General features: G+C 57.7%; 1 protein-coding gene across 7 annotated transcripts; it reads left to right on the top strand.

Annotated features, from left to right (window-relative positions):
• The first annotated feature begins 2 nt into the window (after positions 1-2).
• On the top strand, positions 3-24,461 carry FMNL1 (formin like 1). 7 transcript variants are annotated; one of them, XM_074343269.1, is made up of 27 exons: positions 3-431; positions 8,820-8,903; positions 10,485-10,598; positions 11,205-11,278; positions 11,648-11,731; positions 12,092-12,229; positions 12,534-12,551; positions 13,851-13,959; positions 14,560-14,636; positions 14,847-14,940; positions 15,832-15,906; positions 16,235-16,345; positions 17,454-17,603; positions 18,132-18,233; positions 18,394-18,646; positions 18,921-19,211; positions 19,408-19,532; positions 20,209-20,411; positions 20,877-21,111; positions 21,273-21,341; positions 21,875-21,955; positions 22,039-22,168; positions 22,296-22,459; positions 22,713-22,814; positions 22,961-23,056; positions 23,342-23,462; positions 23,627-23,975. In XM_074343269.1, the coding sequence occupies exons 1-27, from the start codon at positions 303-305 to the stop codon at positions 23,716-23,718; spliced, it is 3,321 nt and encodes a 1,106-aa protein (XP_074199370.1). In that variant the 5' UTR covers positions 3-302; the 3' UTR covers positions 23,719-23,975. The 7 variants fall into 7 exon arrangements, with proteins under 7 accessions (XP_074199370.1, XP_074199369.1, XP_074199374.1 ...); XM_074343268.1 differs by having other exon boundaries at positions 18,394-18,664; positions 18,918-19,211; XM_074343267.1 differs by lacking the exon at positions 23,627-23,975 and adding an exon at positions 23,982-24,461 and having other exon boundaries at positions 43-431; positions 18,394-18,664; positions 18,918-19,211.
• The last annotated feature ends 41 nt before the right edge of the window (positions 24,462-24,502 follow it).

Here is a 24,502-nt window from a genome sequence, read left to right as displayed (position 1 = left end):
GCCCGCGCCGCAGCTTCCTGCCCCCAGCCCAGCCCTCTGGCCCCGGCAGCCTGCAGCCTGACTTCCTCCCCCCACCCCGCAGCTCGCCGCGCGTCTCCTTGGACGGGGCCGCCCCGATGGGACGCCTCGCCCCGGCCCCTGCGCGCCACTGAGCCGAGCGCCCGCGTAGCCGATCCCCCGCCACAGCCGCCGCCGCTAGCCGCTGCCCACCTCGCCCCCCAGGCCAGGAGCCTCGTCCGCGCTCCCGGGGAAAGCTGGATTTCCGAGGCTGGAGGCGCCTGGCCGGCTGGGTGGGGACAACCATGGGCAACGCGGCCGGCAGCGCAGAGCAGCCAGCGAGCCCCGCCGCGCTGTCTCCCAAGCAGCCCGCGGCGCCCAAGCAGCCGATGCCCGCTGCCGGAGAGCTGGAGGAGAGGTTTAACCGGGTCCTGGTGAGTGTGACTCGCTGTGCGCAGGGATCGGGTGGGGGGCGCCAGGGGCTCGGCGCGCGTCCCCGCCCCCGGGGGTTCAGGTACCGCTTAGAGATCCCCGGCCCGGTGGCGGCCCCTCCAGGGGGTGGGAGTGACAGTGGCTTCTTTCAGAGTGACTTAGCACTCTCCCCCCAAAACTTTCTTCTGCAATCGTCCAGTCTCCCTCCCCAAGACACCCCCCTCCCCCCCTGCGCTTCTGGGTCTAAAGGTCTAAACAAAAATGTCCCGTGAGGAAGTTAGGAGCAGAGTACGCAGGAGGGACCCGGGCACCCCCTTCCCCACTGCACCCAGGCCCAGCCATCAGGTGCAGGTCTGGAGCATCATGTGTCTCAGGGTCAAAGATGGAAGGGGTTACATTTTAATCTCCTGGGAGGTGGAAACTGAGTAGAGGTGTTTGGTCCCGATTTGCTGGTGCCTGAGCTGCTGGGAGCTGGGTTGTCAGATCATTCAGATGGAGTGTCTGTGTTTCTCACTCCCTGTACGTCTGGGAGAGGTTGGCTGCGGGTCCTTGTCTTGTGCATCCCCTCCTACCCACTGTAGGGATTAAGGTTAGAAAGGGTGGGTTGGGGATGGGTTGGTCACTCTGGCTTGGGATGGAACAAAAGTCTGGAAGCCCCCTGCCACACTGTCCCCTGCTCCAGGGAATTGGGAGGCTTGGGGACTAGGCCACTGGGGAGGAAGCCATCAGCTCAGGCTGAGCCTGGAGCCAGTTAGGACGGATTTGGTGGGTGGGGGCTACAGAGCAAAAATCAGGGTTCCCTAAGACCTCGTAGAAGAAGGGGGGAGGGGCTACTCATTCTCACTTCCCTCTCCCTACCTCAGCCCTGTCCCAGGCTCCCTTCTTTACTAATTGCCTGGTGGCCTGTCTGCTGTCAGCTCCCTTGCCAGACCCTGGGTGACAGGCAAATAAAGCCGTGCTTTTCCCCAGAGGCACTTCCAAGTCTGAGCAGCCTGGCACTGCAGGTCTGAGGGTGGGGGCCCGAGGGAGGTGCAGATAGCAGAGCAATACAGGCTGGTGACAGTGCTCAATTTTTCATCTCCTCCAGCTCCTTGACATCATTTCCCCTCCCCTGGTCCAGTAGGCCAGATTGCATGGCCCCTCCTAACAGTTCCTGGAAATCTTGGCTGCTGCCCCCTCCCAGGAGGAAGGCTAGGGGGATTTGGAGGAGCTATGGAGTAGGATGGGGTCTGATCCTTCTATGTGAAGGTACCTGGCTTGATTAGGGGAGACGGAGGGACTCTGAGGGACACCTTACGCCAGGCTAGGCTCTGAACACCCCATCTCCACCTGCTTTCCTTTCCCCAAACCCAGGGCTTGACAGAGCTGAGCTGAGCTGAGCAGATGGGGGAGGGGGAAGAATGAGGAGAGAGTCTCCAGAGGCATCTGGGAAGCCTGAGTTGGTGGTGGATCCCTGGACCCTGGCCAGCCTGACTTGGGGGACACCAGTCTGTCTTTCCCCTTAACTGTGTGTCTGTGGATGGGGCGGGCTGGGTTCTGAGGGTGAGGTCCAGGCCCCAGCCTGCTCTGTGTTATACACACACTAATGGGGAAGAGCTGTGTGAATAATTCAGACCACTGGAAAATCCAAAAGTCAAGTGGTGAGGTGCTGATGCATGTGTAGGACTTGATTGCCCTGCTTGTGGGTTTTTTTGGCCTTAAGCTGTGATTGGCTGAGACTGACACTAAATGCCACTGGGAGCCCCTGAGAACCAGGGTGTGGAGGGTGGAGGCCCAGAGATGGGTCTGAGGGTGTCCTGGTGGAGAAAGCGGTGGAGGCTGGGCAGAAATCTAGGGCAGCGGCACCCACTGGGACTCATCCCCCCAACCCACCCCCAGGAACCCAGCATGTTTACACTTCCCCCTTCTTCCTGGGATCAGCTTGTCTCTTGTCTCGTATGGGCAGTATCCAACTCAAGGTCGCTCGGCTAAGAACCTGGCTCCTCTCACTCCTCACCAGCAGGGACATGAGCCATGACCCTGGGTCCCTGTCTGAGATTGACTGGGGCTACAGATTTGATTAAACCTACAGGCCCAGCAATGGGTATTCCAGGGAGCGTCTCCATCTGAGCCCTGCCTCCGTGGCCAGAGCTGAGTCCTGTTCTCTGTGAACGTCTAAGAGGAGAAGAACCTCAGATTGCTAAGTGGTGGGCCTACCACCCCCAGGGGTCCCCCAGTCTTGATGGAAGAAGCACAGCCCTCACCTTGGGATCTAGTCACATGGCCCCAGGGAACCTCTTCCTTGGACTTAGACTCAGCCCTTTCATCCCTGGTGGGGAGTAGGATCCAGAAATTCCAAACCACTTCTTGGCTCCTGGCTTTGGGCCTCCCTTTGTGTGTGAGGGGTGCCCTGACCAAGGCCCACAGTCAGACAGGAGATGAGGGAGCTTGTTCACCCTTTCCCGATGGGCAGCCTTTCTCCCATGCAAGGGTGGGTGGTGGGGGTGACTTTTCAAGGAGGCTGTAAGAGAGATGAGCGCCCCTGTTTAAAATGGGGGTGAGGAGAAAGAGCAGGTTGAGCCAGGGTTTCTGCCTGCTGCCTTAGCAACAGCAGGAGTGATGGCTGCCTGGCGACTCGGGTGGGAAAAGCAGCCCGCCAAGCTAAGCGCTCGCCTCTCCTAGGCTGTGCTGCAGGATGGGTGTCTCCAGCCACTTCAGGCCTTCCCTTGCAGGGTCAGGGTTTGGGATGGCAAGGTACTCTTTCCAGGCCTGCAGAAGTGCCGGGCTCATGGCCTGACCTAGGACACCCCTGATCTATCTAGGCGGGGAGGAGCCTGTAACCTTGGGGCAAAGGGCATCATGATTTTGGGCTGGAGGCCGAGTGATGCTGGGTCAAGAAGACGCTGAACCACTTAGAGAGGAATTTACCTGATGGGGCCTAGCACCCTGGGGTGCCTTTGGCATGTGCCCAGGGTCATGGGCCCTTGGCCAGGCTGTGTAGGGAGGTCAGGACAATCCTGAGCAGGTTGTGGATGATGGGAATCCTGCTTTTAGCTGGACCCCTTCCCCGCTGGGACTGAGACTAGTGAGGAAGAGAGAAAGTGATGTCTCCTTACTGTTGGCTGAAGTGCTGCCTCCTGGACCAGCTGCCTTCTCTGGGGTGGGGCAGATGGAGTGTGGGGGGATAGAGCTGTGGTGTCTCTCAGGCCCTGTGCCTCCCATCTCTGAGGTCTTACCGGAGGATCCCAAAGGGGTTGTGGCCATGTGGTCAGAGGCTGGGCCAGGCAGAGGCTGTGGGGCGCCATTCCCAGTGGGCAGGGCTGGCACATGCTGCCCCTGGAAACCCGGGGATGTGGTAGGCATGATTCACAGTGACATCTGGGGCCAGCTGGCAAAGAGCTGGGTGAGATGGGCAGGAACAGGTGGGCCTGGGGACTACCTCTGCATTTTTCCTGGGAATGGGGAGCACTAGAAGGTGGCTTGGGCCTCCTTGCCTCTGAGAGGGGCAGAGTTTACTCACGAGAAAGGCAGGATTGCTTCCTGGGCTTTGGGGTCATGGAGTTTGGGAGTTGTGTTTTGTCTTTGCCACTTATTACCTGCGTGGCCTTAAGCAAGTTACCTACCCTTTCTGAGCTTCAGTTTTCCTCGTGTGTAAAAAAATAAAAATGGTATATGCCAGCCTGCTAGGATTGTTGAAGGGATTAAATGGAGTTGAGGGGATTAAATAGATGGCTTAACACGATGCCTGACACAAGCAAGTGCTCGATAAACACCTTCCACTGTGAGGAGGGATGATGATAGAGCTGATCGGAGCCTCTTCATCTTGAAGCCCTTCTAGGTGAAGGAGCCTAGACCATGCCTCTTCCCTCCCACCCCCTCTCCATTTCCAAGATCAACCAAGGGTGCCATCTTTAGTCTTCAGCCATCACAGGCTAGGCTGCCCTCCCTACCACCACGCAGGTCAGCAACAATGAGGCCTAGATGAAAACTGTTTGGTGGCCGGAAACCACGAGAGGGAGGGCCCAGCTCTCCTGGAGGGTGGGGCTGCGGCTGTGCTAACGGTAGCTGGGTGCACATGGGGAGGGGGTGGGGAGGCCTCCACTTCCCTCTGAGAGAGGGCGTGCTGGGGGGGGTTCCCCAGTGAGTAAGAGCTCAGTGTGGGCAACAACAGGAAATGTAGGGTACTGGGTGGCAGGAAATGGGGCTGGCTGTTCCTGGTTCCTCAGACAGGGGACTGGGGCCAGGCTGTCTGCAGAAGACCCCCAGGAGGCCGGGACCCCCATTTCTCATTGTCCTGAGGGCTCCTTCTTCCGAGAAAACTGAGTCTTCCTGCCAGCTTACCAGCTGGGTCCCCTCAGGCAAGTGACACAATTGCTCTGTGCCTCAGTTTCCCGTTTGTGAAATGGGGACTATAATAGTATCTACTTTGAAAAACAAAAACAAAACCCCAAAAAACAGAAACAAACAAAAAATAGTATCTATTTTGTAGGCTTGTTGTTGAGGTTTAAATGAGTTCGTAGATGTAAAGCGCTTAGAATGGCGATATTTATTATTGTTATTGTTGTTGCTGTTATTCTCCTACCAGCCTGGATTATAAGGGCAGTGCCTGCTGCCCTGACTCCTACCCTGTTGCCATTGCCCCTGCCATGGGGACCCTTCAACCCTGATGGGAGAAGCTGTTAGCTTTTTTGGGTTCTTAGCACCCAATCCTAGGACTGGGTCACCCTACACTCTCCTCTAAGCCTGGTATTGTTTATAAGAGCCCTAGAAAGTCTATATACTGGAATTTTAAAAAGTGGATAAAATTGATTGTTTTTGGAGATGCGCTAAGAGCTCTAAAACCAAGATTGAGGCCATATGGAGGTGGATGGGGGAAATGGAAGAGGAAATGGGGGCTGAGGGCTGGCTTCGGGGCCCATCAGGCTGCAGGACCCTTGGGCTGAGCCTGGGGCTGGTGCCCACGTTCGAGGGCATCCTGGGGCTTGAAGGCCTGGGCTTCCTAGGGAGAGGGTCGGCAGGTGAGTTGGGACTCGGTCTCCGCTCAAACTGAAAGTGAAACTGGAGGGTGTGGCTGTGTCCACATGCAGGGGAGCCCCTTTAGTCCCAGATGTCAGCAACGGGGGGAAGGCGGTCTGCCAGGGGCTGGTCTTGGGTGTGCAAGGCTGGAGGCCCCTCTGACAGCCAGAGAGGGGTGCTGGGAAGGAAGAGAATGATCCTCACACATTCTAACAGAAGGACTGGGGAATGAGCTCCTTGTCTTGGCCACACCCTGAGCAATTAATCCTCTCTCCCTCTTCTCAGAGCGTGGAGGGTGGTGGGGAGGTGGGGCTGAAGGGTCAGTTCATTTTTGGCCAAGCCTTGGAGACAGGTCTGCTTTATCTGGATGTTTTCACAAACTTCTGTTTACCACACCCCTCACCTTGGGGTCTTCAGTGGCCTCCCCCTAACCCCAGCCTGTGAAATGCCTCGTCATAGTGGTACGTCCCTGAAGAGTATTATTACATCAAAACACAGCTTCTCACTGGGTGTTTCTGGGAGCTCTGTGAGTGGGTGAGGCAGGAGGGAAGTGTGCCCATTTTATGGAGGAGGAAGGTGAGGCTCCAGGAGACAAAGAAACAGTTGGGGGAGGTGGGCCCAGAGCCTGGGTTTCCTGAATCCAGCTGCCCCTCCCCTCAACGAGCCAGGTGTGCCCCCCATACACACACCTAGACTTCCCTGTCCTTTCCTGCCCACTCTGAGCACTGTCAGCCAACCTTCTGCTTGCCTCCCAGCCCCCAGCCCCATGGTGCTGCCTCCTTGCTGAGGGCCCTGAGTCTGGGGGTCTGTTGCTGTTTCCAGAATGGCCTCACCCCACGTCAAATGAGTGGCATCCATTGGTCCCTCTCCTGCTCCCTAGGGTACCCGTCTCCTTGGTGGGCACAGCCGAGGAACAGCTGCTAATTAGTGCTCAGTGCTGTCAGAGCTATTTCTGATTTCCAAGCCTAAATTTAGCACGTCTGGCAGGCTGGCATGTAGGCCCGGGGGCCTGAGGAGGCCCAGGTGGGGAAGGGGCAAAGGGGCGCCCTGCCCTCCACCACCACTGGGACAGGTGTGCTGGCCTGGCAGAGGCCTCCCCCTCCCCAGTACTAACCACAGGCCATCCTGGGGGCATGGACCTGGGCACTGGTTCAGAGTCAGTCAGGGCTCAGAGCCATCCTGGCTCCCCTCTTGCTGGCTTCGTAACCTTGGGCAGGTCCCTAAACTAATCTGTGCTCGCGCCTGTAAGATGGGAATAATAACGGTGCCATTAATGGTGGTGCGGGTGGAGGGCTGGCGTCTGTGAGCAGGGCTCATAGCACTGCCCAGCGTGGTGAGCATTCGGGCAGAGCTCGCACCACAGTTGCTGGAGTCATTATCATGATGAGTTGCTGGGTCTAGTGTTGCTGTTGGGGCCATTCCAGGAGCGACAAGTCCCTGGGGTGGGTGAGGGCCCGGAGAGACCCGTGTCAGGGAGCTGGTCTCCCCTCTCCAGCTCGGATACTGGGGCTCAGCCCTCCCCCTCACTCCTCTGCACCCTTCTCCTGCTGCCACTTCCCTCCTCCGTGCTGGCTACTGGTCCAGTTTCCCTGGCTTCGCCTGCCTTCTCTCCCTGCTTCCTCCTTTCCCCTCAGCCTTGCCCTGCCCCCTGCCCTGGCCCCCACCTTGGCCTTGCCTCACCCTGGGTTTCTGGGGCGGGGGATAGATCAGAAAGGACCAGGGGGAGAAAAGAGAGAGAATGGCCCCAGGGATGCCTCCCTGGCCAAATAGGCCCGTCTGCTGGGCTCCAAGGCCCCTTCTTGGGCAGTCCCTCCTGTGGTGGCAGGAGCTGTCCTGGCTGTCGGCGGGCTGGGGGAGGGCGGCACATGAGACTGCAGTGGTTTCCTCAATCCGGCCTTACTTTCGCAATGAGGTAGGGGAATGACGTATCCCCATCCCCAGCGGGTCTGGAGGAGGGTGCCAGTAGATGGGCAGTTTCACCTCGCAAGTGGGGCCCCAGCCGGAAAGCTTGAGCAACGGGGCCGAGGGTAACCCAGCTTCCTGTTGTCTGGGGCTGACCTAAGGCAGTGATTTTAGGGATGAGGTCTGGCCCGAGCCCTAAAGCCAGGCCCAGGCCCGGCACCCCAGAAAGGAAGCTGGCTGAGAAGCCTCAGGTGGGTGTGGCCCCTTCTCTGCTCCAGCTGTGGCCTCCTCTCGGGGCCACGTGACTGAGGATGTGTAGTCTGAGCCATCAGAGCTGGTGGCGGGGGGGCCTCCTCCACTCTGGGCTGGGGCTCCCTGGGACTCCCACATCCCCGTGGAGACTCTGAGCTCCTTGAGGGCCAGAACTGTCTTTTGGGGCCTGATGCATAGTAGACCCTCAATGAACCTGGGGTTTACTGAACGGGGGTGACCTGGCATCATCTTCTGGGTCTATCAGAGAGACATGTCACGTCCTGGGGGTCCAGGGAGCCCCTAGGGCTAGAAGTACCTGGTGATTCCATAGCCCCTGGTGGGACCCTAAGTCTTTCCTGTGGGGAGAAGCTTGGCAGGCATATTGGACCCTTGTCATCTGTGGCAGGGGGAGGAGGCCCCAGACACAGCAGTGCTGACCTTTCTTAGCTCTGGAGGGGAGTCCCAGCCTGGGCCACCAGCCCCACAGGCCCAGAGTGCTGGCTGCTCTCCTCAGTTCCTGTGACTGGGTGACCTTCCCCTGGAATCCCCCTGGCCCCTGCAGCCCAGACACACTTCCTTAGAACCCCTGCCCATCTGCCCTCATCTCCCTCGGCCTGTCCCCAGCTCCTTCCTTCCCAGAGTGACAAGGTGGGAGGGGACTGGAGAGGGTTGGAGGCTGCTGGCTGCTGTCTCTGGCAGAGGTTTTGTGACGTTCATGAGACACTGCTGCCCTGGGCTAGGACTGCACACGTGGTGTCTGATGGCCTGTGGGAACGGGGTACAGTTCATGCCTGGCCACGCTTGGGCCTGGCTGGATATGGCTCCTTGTTAGCTTCTCACCCGAATAGAAGAGATGATACCCCTCATCACACGTGGGGAGACAAGCCCAGAGGTGCCCGAGGTCTTAGGAAGTTAGACTGAGAACCCACGCTTCTGTCTCCATGCCAAGTGTGCCGGGGGGTGGTGTGGGGGTGATGGGGCCCAGGCCCTGGCGTCAGACAGACTTGGATTCAAATCCCAGTGTCACTTTCCAGCTGTTGGGCCTATGGAAAGGTACTCGGTGTTCCCATTGGCTAATGCTCCTCATCTCCAGGGGTGGGATGGTGACAGGCATTCATATGTATGACAGGCCTACTAGGGAGCTGGCCCCTAGTGGGCTCCCCGAAAATACCCGTGCTCCCTGCCCCCCTCGTGTTGGGGCCCCAAACTCAGCATCTTTACCTTGCCGTCTTCCTCCCTAGAACTGCATGAACTTGCCCCCTGACAAGGTCCAGCTGCTGAGCCAGTATGACAATGAGAAGAAGTGGGAGCTCATCTGTGACCAGGTGGGTACCAGGCCCCTTCTGTCACTGGGGTGCCCTGCCCTGGCCAGGCTGGGGCTGCCAGGAGAGGGGGCACTACCACGCTGCCAGAGGGCCAAGACCCTGCCCGGAGGGCAGTGTAGCATCTGGGGAGGGTGCTGGGGGCGTCTGCAGGACTCCAGAATGCCCCTCTCTTGGGCATGGGCCTCCCCAGGGACTTATGAGTCAGGAGAAAGGCTGGGCCTGCCCTCTGAAGAGCTGACTGGGGCTTGTCCAGGGCACTGGCCGGTGTAGCTGGGTCCGTGTCCCCCTCCTCCTCACTGGGCTTCCTGGAGCAGCCTCTGTCAACCCGCCAGCTCTGGGCCGGGGAAGAGAAGGGGCAGCCCCAGGGCTGGACATCTCCGTTCCACCCTGTGGGAGACGGGGAGGAGGGTCAGAAATTCCTGTCCTCCTTTGACCTTGGGTCCAGAGGAGCTGTAGTCAACCAAGCAGCTCTCCAAGTCAACCAGTTCCCAGGTGGCAGAGCAGGGACTCCTGTCCCCTGGTGCTCAGTCAGGCACCTGGGCTTGCCACCTTAGTAGCTCACCTGGCTGCCCTGGCCCCTCTGGCTATAGGGCTGCTGTCTGTGGTAGCAGGGAGGACCCCTCTTTTACTGCCAGGGCAGGGTGGTGTCGCAATGATTCAGTGAGGGAGGGAGGCGGGCCTGTGGCCAGGGAGGCTGGGGGTGGAGAGGTGGGGAGCAGGGAGCCTCCCCTGGGAGCCAGGGCTAGGCCTTCCACTCTTGCTAATGGACTGGGATGGGATGAGCTGGCCAGGCAGGAGTCTGGTACGGTAAGGGCATGGCTATGGGGAGAGGGTGGGGAGCTGCCTCCAGAGACTTTGGGCTGTGGTAGGGGTCCCTGCCATGTGGCCTGGCATCTCAGGTTGGGGGGCTTGAAGTCCTGGGAGAAGTGGGAGGTTGAGGGTGGTGGCTGGGCATATCTGAGGGGTCTGGGTTGGGAAGGGTGGGAACTCCTTTGGGTGGAGGGGCCTTTGGCGTGGCCCCTGCCTCTTGTGTGAGTGGTTCCTGGAGCCCTGGGTGGGGCCAGGGAGTTGCTTTTTGAGCACAGGACATGAGCACCACAGGTACCTACCAACACAGGTGAGCAGGGCAGCTGGAGTGGAGCCCTGGGGAAGGGGCCCGCCCCCTGCCGGAAGTAGGGCCCCTTCCCCTGTGTTCTTCCTCCTTGTCCTTCCAGCTCTGGGCTGGGGTGTGGCCCAGGAAGGAAGGGGGTGGGGGACGGGCTGGGAGGGTGCCACCTACTGGCCTGTCTGAGTCCTCCCCCAAGCCCCCACCCCTCGTGGGGTGTATGGTAGGACTGACCCCTCCATTCTCCACCAAAAGGCTGTTCTAGGCCTGTGGCCATAGAGGGGAAGGAAGGCCTGTCTGGGGACTGGGGTCTTTTAAGGTGGCTGTTTGAATTTATGCCTTTGGTACAAAGAAGGATCTTACAAGAGCCTGGGACCTTGGGTCAGAGCTGAGAGAGGGACTCTGGGTCAAGGGCTGGTCATTTGCTCTGGCATAGCCCTGGCTGGTTCCCTGTTCACCCCATTCCATCTTGGCAGGAGCGGTTTCAAGTCAAGAACCCCCCTGCGGCCTACATCCAGAAGCTGAAGAGCTACCTGGAAACTGGTGGGGTCAGCCGCAAGGTAGCAGCAGATTGGATGTCCAACCTGGGGGTATATGTCTGCCCCTTTTTCTCTGTCTCTTTCCCTCTGCACTTTCCAGGCTCCGGGCAGCTGGGGCCACTGTTGTATAAACTTTTCTGCAGGCTTGTGTGTGTCCATGTATGAGTATGTGGAGGTGCGTACAGAGGACTATGTGTACCCTGTGTGCCCAGGCATGGATGTGCGTGTGTGTGTTATGTGTGTGTGTACCCCATGTGTCTGTGTGTGGATGTGTGAGTACATTACGTCTGTGTCTCCACGGTGCTTGTGTATGGATGTGCACGTGTGTGTGTACCCACGGTGTTCATGTTTGTGTACCCTTTGTTCTCGTGTGTGTGTGTGCTGTATGTCTGTGCAGGGAGGTCTATGTGTGCCCCCTTAGTGTCTGCGCATGGGTGTGTGGTGTGTACCCTGTGTGTTTGTGTGTGTGGTGGGGTGGAGCCTGAGAGTGCTCATTCTGCTGGGCAGGTGTGTGGAGGTGGTAGGGGAGGCTGAGCATGAAAGGCCAGTTGTGGGGGGAGGGTGGGCACTGCTGGCTGCTGTTTCAGGGCTCAGCTGGCCTGGGCCCGTGGGAGGCCTAGGCTCTGCCTACCAGACTCCCCTGTTCTTGGATCCTAGTTTAAGAGGCGAGTTCAGGAGTCCACTCAGGTGCTGCGGGAGTTGGAGATCTCCCTGAGGACAAACCATATTGGGTGAGCAAGGGCTCAGGTTTCTCTGGGGGCTGGGTAGGAGAGCTCTGCCTCCAGGCAGTCCCTGGGGCTCCCACTTGTCCCCTGTACCTGCCTACACCGGCTCAGCCTGTGACTGTGGATCCCCTCCGGGGTGGGTGTCCAGATCAGCTTCCCTGTCTCCTCTCCTACCCACCCTCTGCCTACCCCTTGAGGTCCTGCCCGAGTCGTCTAGCATCATCCCCTGACATCGCTGGGTCTTCAGAGCCAGGGCTGGTTGCTGTCTTCCTGGGGGAAGGGCAGCCCAGGGGCCCTTGCTTGCACTCGTTTCTGTGCCCACTCTGCGCAGGACCTCCTTCCTGGCTGGCACTCAGGGAACGCTGTGCCCTGCAGGTGGGTGCAGGAGTTCCTTAATGAGGAAAACCGTGGCCTGGATGTGCTGCTCGAGTACCTGGCCTTTGCCCAGTGCTCTGTCACGTAAGCCCCAGCCCCTGCCCTCCACGCCTCCCCCTGTCTCCCCGTGCCTCGCCCACTCCTCTGTCCACTTCCAAGCAGTGCAGCCTGAGCACCTTGGAGCAGCTCTGCAGTTGGCCCTGAGCAAGGCCCCTTCCTGAAGGCTGGCCACGGATGGGGAGGGACATGGCCTGCGGCGGCTAGCTGAGATCTGGGTGGCTTACTGTTCCCTCTCCCCTACTATGCCCAGCACAGTGCCAAGAACACAGCCGCCTCCTCCTGCCCCCTAGTCTCTCCTGCAGATCTGTCTCTCCCTCAATTCCCTTACCTCTCTCTTAAGTGCCCTGGCAGTGTTGGCCTCCATCGCTAGTCTAACCCCCGCAGGTATGACATGGAGAGCACAGACAACGGGGCACCTGGCTCCGAGAAGAGCAAGCCGCTGGAGCAGTCAGTGGAAGATCTCAGCAAAGGTCCACCCTCATCCTCGGCAGCACAGCCCAAGAGTCGCCACCTGACCATCAAGTATGTGTGCCCCATAGCAGGGTGGCAGGTGGCGGGGTGAATGGAAAATTCACCCCTGGAGTGTTGTACCCAGCCTGCTCCACCTGGTCCCTGGGGCTGGTGGGAGGGGTAGCCTGGTATCGGGGATCAGAGAAAGGGTCTCACACAGGGCTCAGGAGATGGTATGTTAGGAAGCCTTTGGGGTAGGCACCTAAAGACTGGAATCTTGATGGGGAGAGGGTCTGGGAAAAAGAGGGGGTTTCTGGGTCAGTGGGACCCCTCTTGTATCCATCTAACCCCCTGTTTTCTCCCATGCGGCCTCCAGGTGTCCCCCTTCTCCCCGGTACGTAGCCACCTAGGGGCAGATGCATGCCTGGTCAGCTCCAGTGTCGGGGTGGGGTGGGGTGAGATGCTCAGCTGATATCCCTGGATCCAGCTGCATCAGATAGGTCATCCTTCTGGAAGGTGGGGAGGGGGAAGGAGATGGCCCTGGAGCCTCATGTGAACCCCCAGCTTCCTCCCTTCCCACTCTGAGTCTAGGGAAGCAGCTTCATTTTAATCCCCAAACTCTCACAAAATATTTCTTTGTTCATTCATTCAACAAACATTTCTTAGCATTACTGTGTATTAGGCATGATGGTAGGAGCTCAGGAGACACATTACCCTGCCCTTGGGATTCTTCCATCTACTAGGGGACAGTGTATGGCAGGCTATCATGGAGGTATGACTGGGAGCTCTGAGAAGGGAGGTGGCCACTGCCTGGGGCATCAGGAAGGCTTCCCAGAAAAGATGACACTGGAACTATGTCTTGTAGATGGATACAGGCTTTACAGGCAGCGGTGGGGACAAGGAAGGGTATTTCAGGCAGAAAGAACAGCATGAGCAAAGACTCAGAGGCATATTTGAGCAATGACAGGAGAAGAGTGATGTGGCAGGCAGAGGAGGAGTGGGGCCTCCCAGTGTGGTTGGAAATGTGATAGAATTGTCAAGAGGACTCGATGATGGAAGCATTGACCAGTTTTGTGACAATGGAAAAAAATCACACATCTTTTAGCAAAGAATTAGGGAGAGCATTCATGCAGCACTTAACGATGTGCCAGGCACTGTTCTATGCTCATTTCATAGTCCCAACAACCCTATCAGGAATGTCCTGTTACCACACATTACTATTTTACAAAGGAAATCGAGGCCCTGGAGATTAGGTAACTTGTCCAGTAAGTGGTGAGCTGGGAATTGGCTACAAGGCAGTCTGAATTCTTAAGATGGAAGATAAACCAATGTGGCCATGAGCGCCACCTTGTGGAGAGCATTTCCATGGTGTTTTATAAGCTTTGGCCGTCTTTTCCCTCTGTAAGCTCTCCATCCCCAAAATACAGCAACCCTTTTTAATGCCAAGTTGCTCTTAGGGGTCTTTGCTTCGATGACTCCCTCCTTCACCTCCTCTAGAAATGCCACGACCCAGGCCTAAGGACTGAGGAAGACTCTCTGCCCTCAGCTGGCCTCTTTGGTTTGGTGGATGGGAAGCAGGGTCCTAAGTCTCTAGATGTGCCCCCTCTTACTCCAGAGACCCTCTGAGTGGTGGGGGGAACAGGAAGCTGGGTTTGGGACTCTGACCTGTGCTGCCTCCTCCCTACCTGCCCAGGCTGACCCCTGCCCACAGCAGGAAGGCCCTGCGGAACTCCCGCATTGTTAGCCAGAAGGATGATGTCCACGTGTGCATCATGTGTTTGCGTGCCATCATGAACTACCAGGTTGGTCAGTGGGCATTGGGGTACCCAGGGAGCCGGGCCTGTCCTCCCTGGGGACTGCCTAAGCTGTTGAGGTCCTGGGACCAGCTGTTCCCTAACCCTGTCCCCACTGGAGAACCCTGGGGATTTGGGCTGTTAGCTCAGGGTCTTGAGGCTGAAGGAGTCTTGAGGGAAGCCCAGATTCCTGCCCTCTTCTGGTCAGGTCCCCTAGAGTATCCTGAACATGGCTGGGGGTGTGGATATGCCTCACATGGGGACTTAAGCACAGCCACCAAGAAAGGCTGGATACCAGGCCCACAAGAAGAGCAGCCTGTGGCTTATTCTGTTTAGAGGGGTGACTGGTGAAGCTGGTACCTCCTACCCAGACAGCTTTTGAGGACTTACTGTGTCCAAGGTGCTGAATATTAACACTGACTTTTGAACAGACAGAGGTATTTAAAAAGAGGGTCTAGGCTTTGTGGTTGGATATGAAGAACTTCCTGAGCTTGACGGCAGTTAGAGACCCAAACAGCAAGGCACTGACCACGCCAGAGGTGCTGGGCAGGAGGGTGCTGGCAGTCCTGGGGGTCTGCCTGGAGGAGCTGACCTCTTCTCTCTCCCCAGTCTGGCTTCAGCCTTGTCATGAACCACCCAGCCTGTGTCAATGAGATTGCTCTGAGCCTCAACAACAAGAACCCCAGGTGAGGTGCAGGTCCCTAACCTTTCTCCATGTCTAGATTCTCCTCCTACTTAACCCCAGGCCTACTCTCTTCTCAGTTCTCAGGACTACTGCCCAGACTTATTATTCACCCTCCCCATCAGTCCCCTGTCCTCCCCCTAGTCAGGCCCTTGTCCACCCTTGCCGTGGGGCCTGCTGTTCTCAAGGGACAACCTGCCCCTTCTCTCCCCAGAACCAAGGCTCTGGTGCTGGAGCTGCTGGCAGCTGTGTGCCTGGTGCGGGGAGGACATGACATCATCCTTTCAGCCTTTGACAACTTCAAGGAGGTACTGGAGCCCCTTCCTGCACCTCGAACATGTACTTGCCCTCCAGTGTTGCTTGGAGCCCTGTTGCTGGCAATTGTGGCCTCTGCTGGGGGCAGGTGGGGACATTGTGTGGGTATCTGGGGAATTTCACCATCTGGGGAAACTCAAGGGGAGGTACAGGGTCATGAAAGGGCACTGCCTGGGGCAACAGGGATGCCTGTGGGATCTGCTGAACCTCTGACCTTCAGCCTTGCAAGATCCAAACTAGACTTGATCCATACATCTCAGAGTTGCTGACTCTGGTTAACAGGCTCATGAGAAGTAAATGCCAGAGAATATGATGCATGAGGCAGCACACGGTCATGCGCTCCTTTAATGAATGTTCCTTGAATGCCTACTATGTGTCAGGCACAGAGTGGGCACTTGGGATACATTAGTGAACAAAAGAAACAAAGAAGGCAGAGGGAGACAGATAATCAACAATATAATAAATGAGCAAATTACAGTGTGTTAGAAAATGATAAATGCTCTGAGGGAAAAAAGTCAGGGAAGCTGTCAAGGGAGGGGAAACTGGTTGCTGGGTGTTCAGGGAAGCCTCATTGAGAAGGTGAGATTTGAGCAAAGCTGTGAGGGGAGTGATGGATTGGTGTGGTGACTGTCTTGAGTAAGAGCACATCAGGCAGATGAATAGCAGGTGCAAAGGCCCTGAGGTAGGAATGTGCTAGGACACCATTGTGGCCAGAACAGCATCAGTGTTGGGGAGTGCTGTGAGAGACTGAGGGGGAATAGAGGTTTTGAGAAGAAGAATGGCATGGCCTGATTTAGATTTCACTTGAGAGGGGCCCGTAAAGCCATATGGGTGGCAGCTGGAAGATGACTGGGACCTCAGTGACAGCCATTTCCCCTATCCAGGTATGTGGGGAGCAGCACCGCTTTGAAAAGCTGATGGAATACTTCCGGAATGAGGATAGCAACATCGACTTCATGGTGAGCTCAGGAGCCCAGCCTGGGCCGGGCCCTTCTTGGGTGCAGGGAGCAGCCAGGGGGCTGGGTATCTGGGATCTGGGCTCTGCTCCTGCAAAGTATGAGGACTGCGGGGTTGGTGGGGGAGGGATGTCGGTGGGGGAGGGATGTCAGAGATGGGAGGCTGGAAGGAAGGGATGTCAGGGAAAAATATGGGTAGGGACAAAGCTGGATTAGTAGGGTGAGAAATATGGAGATGGTGGGGGTTTGGGGGATAAATGGGGGTGGTAGATATGGTGGTTCACTGAGAACCCCCCAGCAAGACATAGACCTACTCACTGCCAACTGCCAGGTGGCCTGTATGCAATTCATCAACATTGTGGTGCATTCAGTGGAGAACATGAACTTCCGTGTCTTCCTGCAATATGAGTTCACCCACCTGGGCCTGGACCTGTACTTGGAGGTGAGCCCTGCACCCCTCCTCCCTGGACTTAACCACTTGTCCACTGCAGAGTATGGCTCAGTGGTTAGTAGTCCAGGCACTGGGGTCAGACAGACCTGGGTTCAAATCCTGGCTCTGCCACTTCTTAGCTCATATGACCTTAGATGGGTCTCTCCCTCTCTCTGAACCTCAGCTTTCCCATCTGTAAAACGGGAGAATCATAGAAATAATAAAAGACGGTAACCGAGTAGAATGGGGCCTGCTGCATAATAGACACCCAGTCCTGGGAGCTGTTGTTGCAGGTGCTAGAACAGGCTCTTAGTGGCCCTGGGTCTGGCTCTGAGTCTTAGTGGCCCTGGGTCTGGCCCTGGGTCAGCCTCAGATAGGTATTCTGACTTGAGCACACAATAGGGAGCGCAGAGATACTGGGCCAAAGTGGGAGTTGGCTCATGCTGTATGGGTCTGGGTCATGGGGAAGGTGGGCAGGGGAGCTTGGTACTTCCTGGCCCAGCCTGAGCAGAGAAGTTGTAGTTTTCTCCTCTGATTTCCCAGAGGAGCAGGGCCTTTGGGATTGGATTTTTGAAAGCCAGGATCAACAAAGGGTGAAAAGCAGGCTAGGGTGATCCATTCAAACAGTGGAATATTATTCAGCCATTAAAAGGAATAAAGTACTGATACATGGTACAGTGTGGATGGGCCTTGAAAATATTATGCTGTTATGCTCAGTGAGAGAAGCCAGACACAAAGGCCATGTATTATATGATTCTTTTATATGAAATGTCTGGAATAAGTAAGACCATAGAGACAGAAAGATTGGTAGTTGCCATGGGCTGGGACGAAAGAGAATGGGGGTTGACTGCTAATAGGTACAGAGTTTGTTTTGGGGGGTGATGAAAATGTTCTGGAATTAGATATTGGTGATGGTTGCATAACCTTATGACTATATTAAAAAACTACCAAATTGTATACTTGAAAATAGTGAATTTTGTGGCATACGAATTATATCTCAATAAAAAATAAAGAAAAAGAAAAAGCAGGCTAGGGCTCTGTCTGGGCTCTGGTGGTGATGGTGGTTACTGGGAAGAGCCCTCACACCAAGCCTCACCCTGCACCTTCCATCTGGGGGCAGAGACTTCGGCTCACGGAGAGTGACAAGCTGCAGGTGCAGATTCAGGCGTACCTGGACAATGTTTTTGATGTGGGTGCGCTGCTGGAGGACACTGAGACCAAGAATGCTGTGCTGGAGCACATGGAGGAGCTACAGGAGCAGGTGGCCCTGGTGAGAGCTGCTCCTGGACTTCGCCCAGCACATAGTAGGCCCACAGAGCACCACACTGATATCAGGCACTCGAACACTGGCTCTAGGTGTGACTTGGGAGTGGCTGTCTGCCTGGCCCCTGAGTTTGACCTGAATCCTTTAGGTGTCTTTCTCAGTGAGTGTTCATTGAGCTCCCACACTGGGCTGGACCTCTGAGAAAGGCAGGCCCCCCCACCCTGCAGGTGCTCAGACCCCAGGCTCTGACGGGTGGAGCTGGATGCCTGGGGCCCTTGCCGGTTCAGTCTCCTCTCCACCTCCCTCCCAAATCAGTGCTGCCCTAGTTTCCCGTCCTGAGAGCACTTTAGTGCTCTCACGACATCACCTATTTGGGTTCAAGTGCCAGGTTCGGCCCACCCGCGGCACCCCGGGGTTTAAGCACATCCGGAAGCCTCCCCCAGCCCTCCAGGCAGGCATGCCTGATGCCGCCCCCTCATCGGCGGTGCCAGTGCCCGGCCGCGGGTGGGAGCTCACCATGTGCTGGTGCTACAGCTGACAGAGCGACTTCGGGACGCGGAGAACGAATCCATGGCCAAGATTGCAGAGCTGGAAAAGCAGCTAAGCCAGGCCCGAAAGGAGTTGGAGACCCTGAGGGTGAGGCTAGAGGCGTGGGCAGGGCCAGCGGCGGGCCGGGCTCCCAAGAACAGACCATTTGGGATTTCTAGGCTTGAGACCTCCCTCCACGCCGGCAAGAGAATGGGGGCTCTGTGCCAGGCTTGCCGGTGGGTACTGACCCCTCCCTCGGGGCTCGTAGGAGCGCTTCAGCGAGCCGACCCCCACCGGCACCTCCAGACGTTCCCCTGAGCCTGAGAAAGTGCCTGCCCCCGTCCTGGCGCGACCCTCAGCCCTAGAGCTGAAGGTGGAAGAGCTGGAGGAGAAGGGGTTAATCCGTATCCTGCGGGGGCCCGGGGATGCTGTCTCCATCGAGATCCTCCCGGTCGCTGTGGCAACTCCGAGCGGCAGTGATGCCCTGACTCCAGAGGTGCCCTTGGGCTCCCCCAGCCCAGGTGTGCAGGATCTTCGAGGTAGATGGGGTAGGGTTGGGGGAACCAGGGTCTGGAAGGGCAACCTGGGGAGATCTCAGACCGGGAAAGGTGGAAGAAGTAGGTTTGGGTTGTGGGCGTGGCTCAGGTAGGTGCAGGGGTGGGTGGCCATTGAGACCAGCGCGCATGTGTAGGGCGGGGAGGCGGAGACGAGACCGCCCAAGCTAAGAAATTGACACGCCCTTCTCCGCGCCCCCTCCCCGGTTCTCTCTGGGCTCGGAACTTCCATCTGCAGTAGAGTCGGTTCCTGGAGCGGCAGCATCCCCACCACCACCTTCACCGCCGCCACCGCCCCCACTGCCCGGCCTCCTCACCCAGCAGGAAGCCCCGCCCTCAGCACCCCCACTGGCCCCGCCCCTCCCAGGCAGCCCAGAGCCCCCGCCCCCGCCGCCACTGCCGGGAGACCAGCCGCCCCCACCCCCGCCACCGCCACCTCCCGGCACCGACGGACCGGTGCCCCCGCCGCCTCCACCGCCTCCAGGAGGTTCTTCTGATGCTCCTGAGGGGGCTGGTTCAGAGATGGGACCAGGTCAGTGGACTGCCCAGTGTAAGGGGGGAGCAAGAAGAGGGGGGTCCCCCCAGCCTCAGTGTTCTCAAGGACCCTCTGTCTGTGGGCCTTCTACTGTCTCCAGCCTGCCCTGTCTGGCCTCATTGGGCCTGAATCCTGGTTACCTCCAGCCACCCCACCCACTACTGCCCGAGTGACCACTTCCTCTCTGTCCCAGGAGTAAAGGCCAAGAAACCCATCCAGACTAAGTTCAGAATGCCACTCTTAAACTGGGTGGCCCTGAAACCCAACCAGATCACAGGCACTGTCTTCACCGAACTCAATGATGAAAAGGTGCTGCAGGTGAGTGCAGCCCTGCTTTGCTGCCAGTGTGGGTGCCAGGGGAGAAGGAGACCTGCCTGGATCATACTGGGTGCTGGGAGTGGTCACATCCTCTACCCCATTTTGCAGATGAGGGCATGGAGGCCCAGGAATGGATGTTAAACTGAACTGGATTAGTGCACCTCGTAGGCAGTGTATCCTGACTCCCATGAAGGCCTTCCCTCCATCCCTGCAGAGAGGCACATCCCTCCCCCAAGTCTGGCTGCTCTCTCCTCCTTTCAGGCCCCTCTCCCACCATCTCCTCACAGACAACAAAGGACTCAGCCCTTCTAATTCCACTTTCAGTTTTCCAAAAGGGATGTGTTCTGTTGCCTCCAAGTCATTCCTCATGCTAGTCCCTCAGCCTGGACTCTTCCCTTTCTTCTTTTTAACCCTGGCCAATTCAGCTCTTCCTTCAGAAATGGCTTATAGTCTTGGTCACCTGGGTTAGGTGCTGCTCCTGCTCCTCCTCTGTGCTCCATGTGCTTCCCCTGTATCCCCCATCAAGGCCTGTTGTCGGGCTGGACACTGCTTTGTTTCTCTGCTAGTGCCCTGGTCAGGGCTGGATGGGTGGCTCTAGCACCAAACACAGTGCTCAGCCAGGAATGCACCAGACCCAGGCCCCGCCCAGCCCCACCTCCTCTCCCTGCACCCTCAGGAGCTGGACATGAGTGAATTTGAGGAGCAGTTCAAGACCAAGTCCCAAGGTCCCAGCTTAGACATTAATGCTCTCAAGAGTAAGTCAGCCCAGAAGGCCCCCAGCAAAGCCATACTCATCGAGGCCAACCGGGCCAAGAACCTGGCCATAACCCTGCGCAAGGGCAACCTGGGGGCTGACCGCATCTGCCAGGCCATCGAGACGTGAGTACCTCTGCCCCGGGCTTGTGGGCAGTCCAGCCCCTCTGCTAGGCCAGGGCTGTCAGGCAGATCTGTGTAAAAGAGCCTCAATTATGGGACAGAGTCCATTAAGCTTCATATCAACCTTGGTCAGGGAGTAGGGCAGGGAACCTTGTTCCCATTTTCAGGTTGAAGAAACTGAGGTTGTACGGTGAGTCCAAGCCCAGATGGAGATGTTCCCATTCCCTGCTTGTCTTCTTGCCCAGCTATGGGCATCAGGCCTGGGCAATTACAGATGGACATCTGCCACTGATGTGTGATTGGGACTCAGAGCTTTCTAGCTCCCAACTTACCTTGACTCATCTCTTATTCCCTGAAGCTGTTGGTCATTAGCAAATCTGAAGTTAATTTACCCAATCAAGTAATGGGGTGAGGGTAGGCCTGCTCTCAAGAACAGGTGTGGAGTGATACCAACCCCTTTCCTCACAGGTACGACCTACAGGCCCTTGGCCTGGACTTCCTGGAGCTGCTGACCCGCTTCCTGCCCACAGAGTATGAGCGCAGCCTCATCTCCCGCTTTGAGCGGGAGCAGCGACCGATGGAGGAGCTGTCAGAAGAGGACCACTTCATGCTGCGCTTCAGCCGTATCCCCCGCCTGTCCGAGCGCATGAACACACTCATCTTCCTGGGCAACTTTCCAGACACGGCCCAGATGCTCATGCCGGTGTGCGCGGGCAGGCAGGGCGGTGTGGCCTGGGCTGGGATTGTGGAGGGGTCCGCTTGTGGCCTGGGTTCCAAGAGGGCATCTGGGAGTATCTGAGCCCTCTGTGGGCTTCTCCTTCCTCCCGCCGCAACTTACCATGCCTCCCCCGCTCCCACCCACAGCAACTGAATGCCATCATTGCAGCCTCAATGTCCATCAAGTCCTCAGACAAACTCCGCCAGATCCTGGAGGTGAGAGCCTAGGGAGAGGGTCTAAGAGGTGAGGCCCACCCATGACACCTTGCCTGTTCTGGGTTGTGTGAGAGTGGGGCCCTGCCCCCCCCCCCCCCATGCAACAACTATAATGTTCCCACTCCTCACATCCAGGCTCAGAAGGACAAAGCTAAGGCGTGGTTGGGGGCCCTGTTACAACATTGCACCTCCCACCCTGCCTGAGGGCTCATTAGCAGAGCATCCTATTGTCAGGGAACCAATAGAAATGGTGTTAGAACTGTGACCCCACAGCCTTGGAGGAGGTGTGGGCAGCACAGTTTCAGGTAGAAATAGCAGAGGGCAAAACTGGGTGTGCCATGGTGTTAGCCGTGCATGTGTGTCAGACACATACACACTGTGTACACGTGTTCTGGTCCTGAGGCATCCACGCAGAAGTGCAGTGGGGGCGGAGTGTGGGGCTTGCTCTTCGCCACATTTCTTGTGTAATTTATACTTCAGGGGGTTTCCTCAGCCCCGGTACCCTGCTGAGCTTCCCCTTGCCTCTCTGGCAGATTGTCCTGGCTTTCGGCAACTACATGAACAGCAGCAAGCGTGGGGCAGCCTATGGCTTCCGGCTCCAGAGTCTGGATGCGGTGAGGGGGGCAAGGAGGGGTCCCCTGGCCTGGGGGATGAGGGACAGCTGGTGGCCTGTGGCTTACAGCAGGTCCTCATGCAGCTGCTGGAGATGAAGTCGACTGATCGCAAGCAGACGCTGCTGCATTACCTGGTGAAGGTCATTGCAGAGAAGTACCCACAGCTCACAGGTTTCCACAGCGACTTGCATTTTCTGGACAAGGCGGGCTCAGGTAGGGGTGTGGGGGAAGTGGCTCAGCCCTGGGGACTGGGAGAAAGCAAGGCGACCATAGGATGTAACTGGACCGGAATGCTGCCTCTCTGATTTTCTGCTTCTCTCCTGCCCTACCCCCTACTCAGTGTCCCTGGACAGCGTGCTTGGGGATGTGCGTGCCTTGCAGCGAGGCCTGGAGTTGACTCAGCGGGAGTTTGTGCGGCAGGATGACTGTGTGGTGCTCAAGGAGTTCCTGAGGGCCAACTCACCCACCATGGATAAGCTGCTGGCAGACAGCAAGACGGCTCAGGTGGGTTGGGGTTGGCCTGGTCCTGGAGGTGCGGAGGCGGGGGTCGGGGATGAAGGACTACTGAGGTGGGGTTATGTAGCCAAGGCCTGGAGGAGTGTGACCACAGCTGGGACACCTTAGGGGATGGGGCAAGAGGGAGCAGCCACCTGCCTGGAGGAGCAGAGATAAGGTGGCCAGTGTCTTAAGCGGGTACAGAGCAGCTGTCAGGCTCCGAGGGGTCTGTGCTGGTGGGGCTGACAGGCTGTGCCTGCAGGAAGCCTACGAGTCTGTGGTGGAGTACTTTGGAGAGAACCCCAAGACCACATCCCCCTCCATGTTCTTTTCCCTCTTCAGTCGCTTCATCAAAGCCTATAAGGTATGAGTCTGGTGGGCAGGCTGGGACCCCTGCAGGGCATTGTAGCCTCTCCGCATGGGCAGTGGGAGGGGTGCGGGCTCTTTCTCCTGGGGGGTGGACTAGGGAAGGGAGGACTCCCCTCATGTAGACCCACCTTGGCCCCTCAGAAAGCTGAGCAGGAGGTGGAACAATGGAAGAAAGAAGCAGCTGCCCAGGAGGCAAGCACCGATGCCCCAGGCAGAGGGGAGCCTGAAGCACCCAAGGTAGGCTGCTGCCCCTGAGCTTGGCACTGGAACCCAGCGATGCTTGGTATGCTCATCCCAAGGACCTGGCCCTCCTACACACCCTCATTTTATGGACTGAACCTGCCCAAGGCGAGGATGCCCCAGTAGCCTGGGATGGGAATGGGTTCCTTTTCCTTAAACCAGCTCTTCTTGCTGTGGGGAACCAGACAGATGTTCTAGGGTTTGGTGGCACAGAGGGCAAGGGGCAGCATCTCTGGTCCCTCCCCCAAATGCTGGAGCTATACACCCTCCCCCTCCCCCCAGTCCCCACCCAAGGTCCGGCGGCAACAGATGGACCTCATCTCTGAGCTGAAACGGAGGCAGCAGAAGGAGCCACTCATCTACGAGAGTGACCGTGATGGGGCCATTGAAGATATCATCACAGGTGAGGGCTTTGGCAGGGCCTGTCCTGCCCTCTGTCTGTCCTATGCTGTCCTCCATTCACCCCCCAACCCTGGGGGTCTGGCTGCCTCACTGCCTCTTTGCTACTTTTTCTGTCTTTTTTCCTTTTCCCTTTTTCTCCCCTCCTTCCTCCCTCCCAATGCTCAGTGCTCAAGACGGTGCCCTTCACGGCTCGCACGGGCAAGAGGACGTCCAGGCTCCTCTGTGAGGCCAGCCTGGGAGAAGAGATCCCCCTCTAGCCCCCAGGTACCCAGTGGCCTGGCCTCTGATCCCAGTGGCTGCCCACAGCCCTGGGGGCTTTTGGGGGGACAGAATCATGCTGCTCTCCCCTGGGCCATGCATGGCTGGGATGTGTTTGAGGGGGGTCTGGTAAACATAAAGAGGCCCCCTCCCACATTCATACAACCTGTGTCCCTAGAGGGGTGAGGCCTGTGCCCTGGAATGGTAGTCCCAGCCCTGGGCAGACTCCTGAAAGGTAAATGTCTCTCTTCTCCGCTGTCAGATCTGCGGAACCAGCCCTACATCCGCGCAGACACAGGCCGTCGCAGTGGTCGCCGGCGCCCCCCGGGGCCCCCCCTGCAGGTCACATCCGACCTCTCGCTGTAGCCACTGCTTCTGCAGATGGACTCTTGGAGACCACAGGGGAGGGGGCGGGGGAGGCAAGTGTGGAGACCAGGAGGCAAGCTGGGGTTCAAAGAAGGTAGTCCTCAGCTCGGCTGGGCCAGGCAGCCTACTCCTGGGCCCACCTCAAATGGGTGGGTGCACCCTCATCTTGCCACAGAGGGCAGCATCTCTGGTCCCTCCCCCAAATGCTGCTTGCAGCACTCCTCTCCCAATAGCCATACTTAGCCTCAGCGGGAGCCTGGCTTGCAACTTATAAAGTGCGACCTCGCACCCCTTCCCTCCACCTCAACCCCAGCTCTGGGGACTCTCCATGGACCTTATTTTTATACAAGATTAATAAAGACATTTGCAAAAGATCCGCGTCCGTTGCGTGCCCGCCCCGACCACGCGCAGCCCGTT

Source organism: Camelus bactrianus, chromosome 16 (genome assembly GCF_048773025.1).
Source record: "Camelus bactrianus isolate YW-2024 breed Bactrian camel chromosome 16, ASM4877302v1, whole genome shotgun sequence".
Classification (NCBI taxonomy): domain Eukaryota; kingdom Metazoa; phylum Chordata; class Mammalia; order Artiodactyla; family Camelidae; genus Camelus; species Camelus bactrianus.
Note: the sequence above shows the minus strand (reverse complement) of the source record. Positions and strands in the feature narration are given on the sequence as shown.

Coding starts and splice junctions, on each gene's coding strand:
- FMNL1 (XM_074343267.1), top strand. CDS start 303: ATGGGCAACGCGGCCGGCAGCGCAGAGCAGCCAGCGAGCCCCGCCGCG. Junction 11,279..11,647: donor CTGAGGACAAACCATATTGG/GTGAGCAAGGGC, acceptor TGTGCCCTGCAG/GTGGGTGCAGGAGTTCCTTA. Junction 22,460..22,712: donor CAGACAGCAAGACGGCTCAG/GTGGGTTGGGGT, acceptor CTGTGCCTGCAG/GAAGCCTACGAGTCTGTGGT.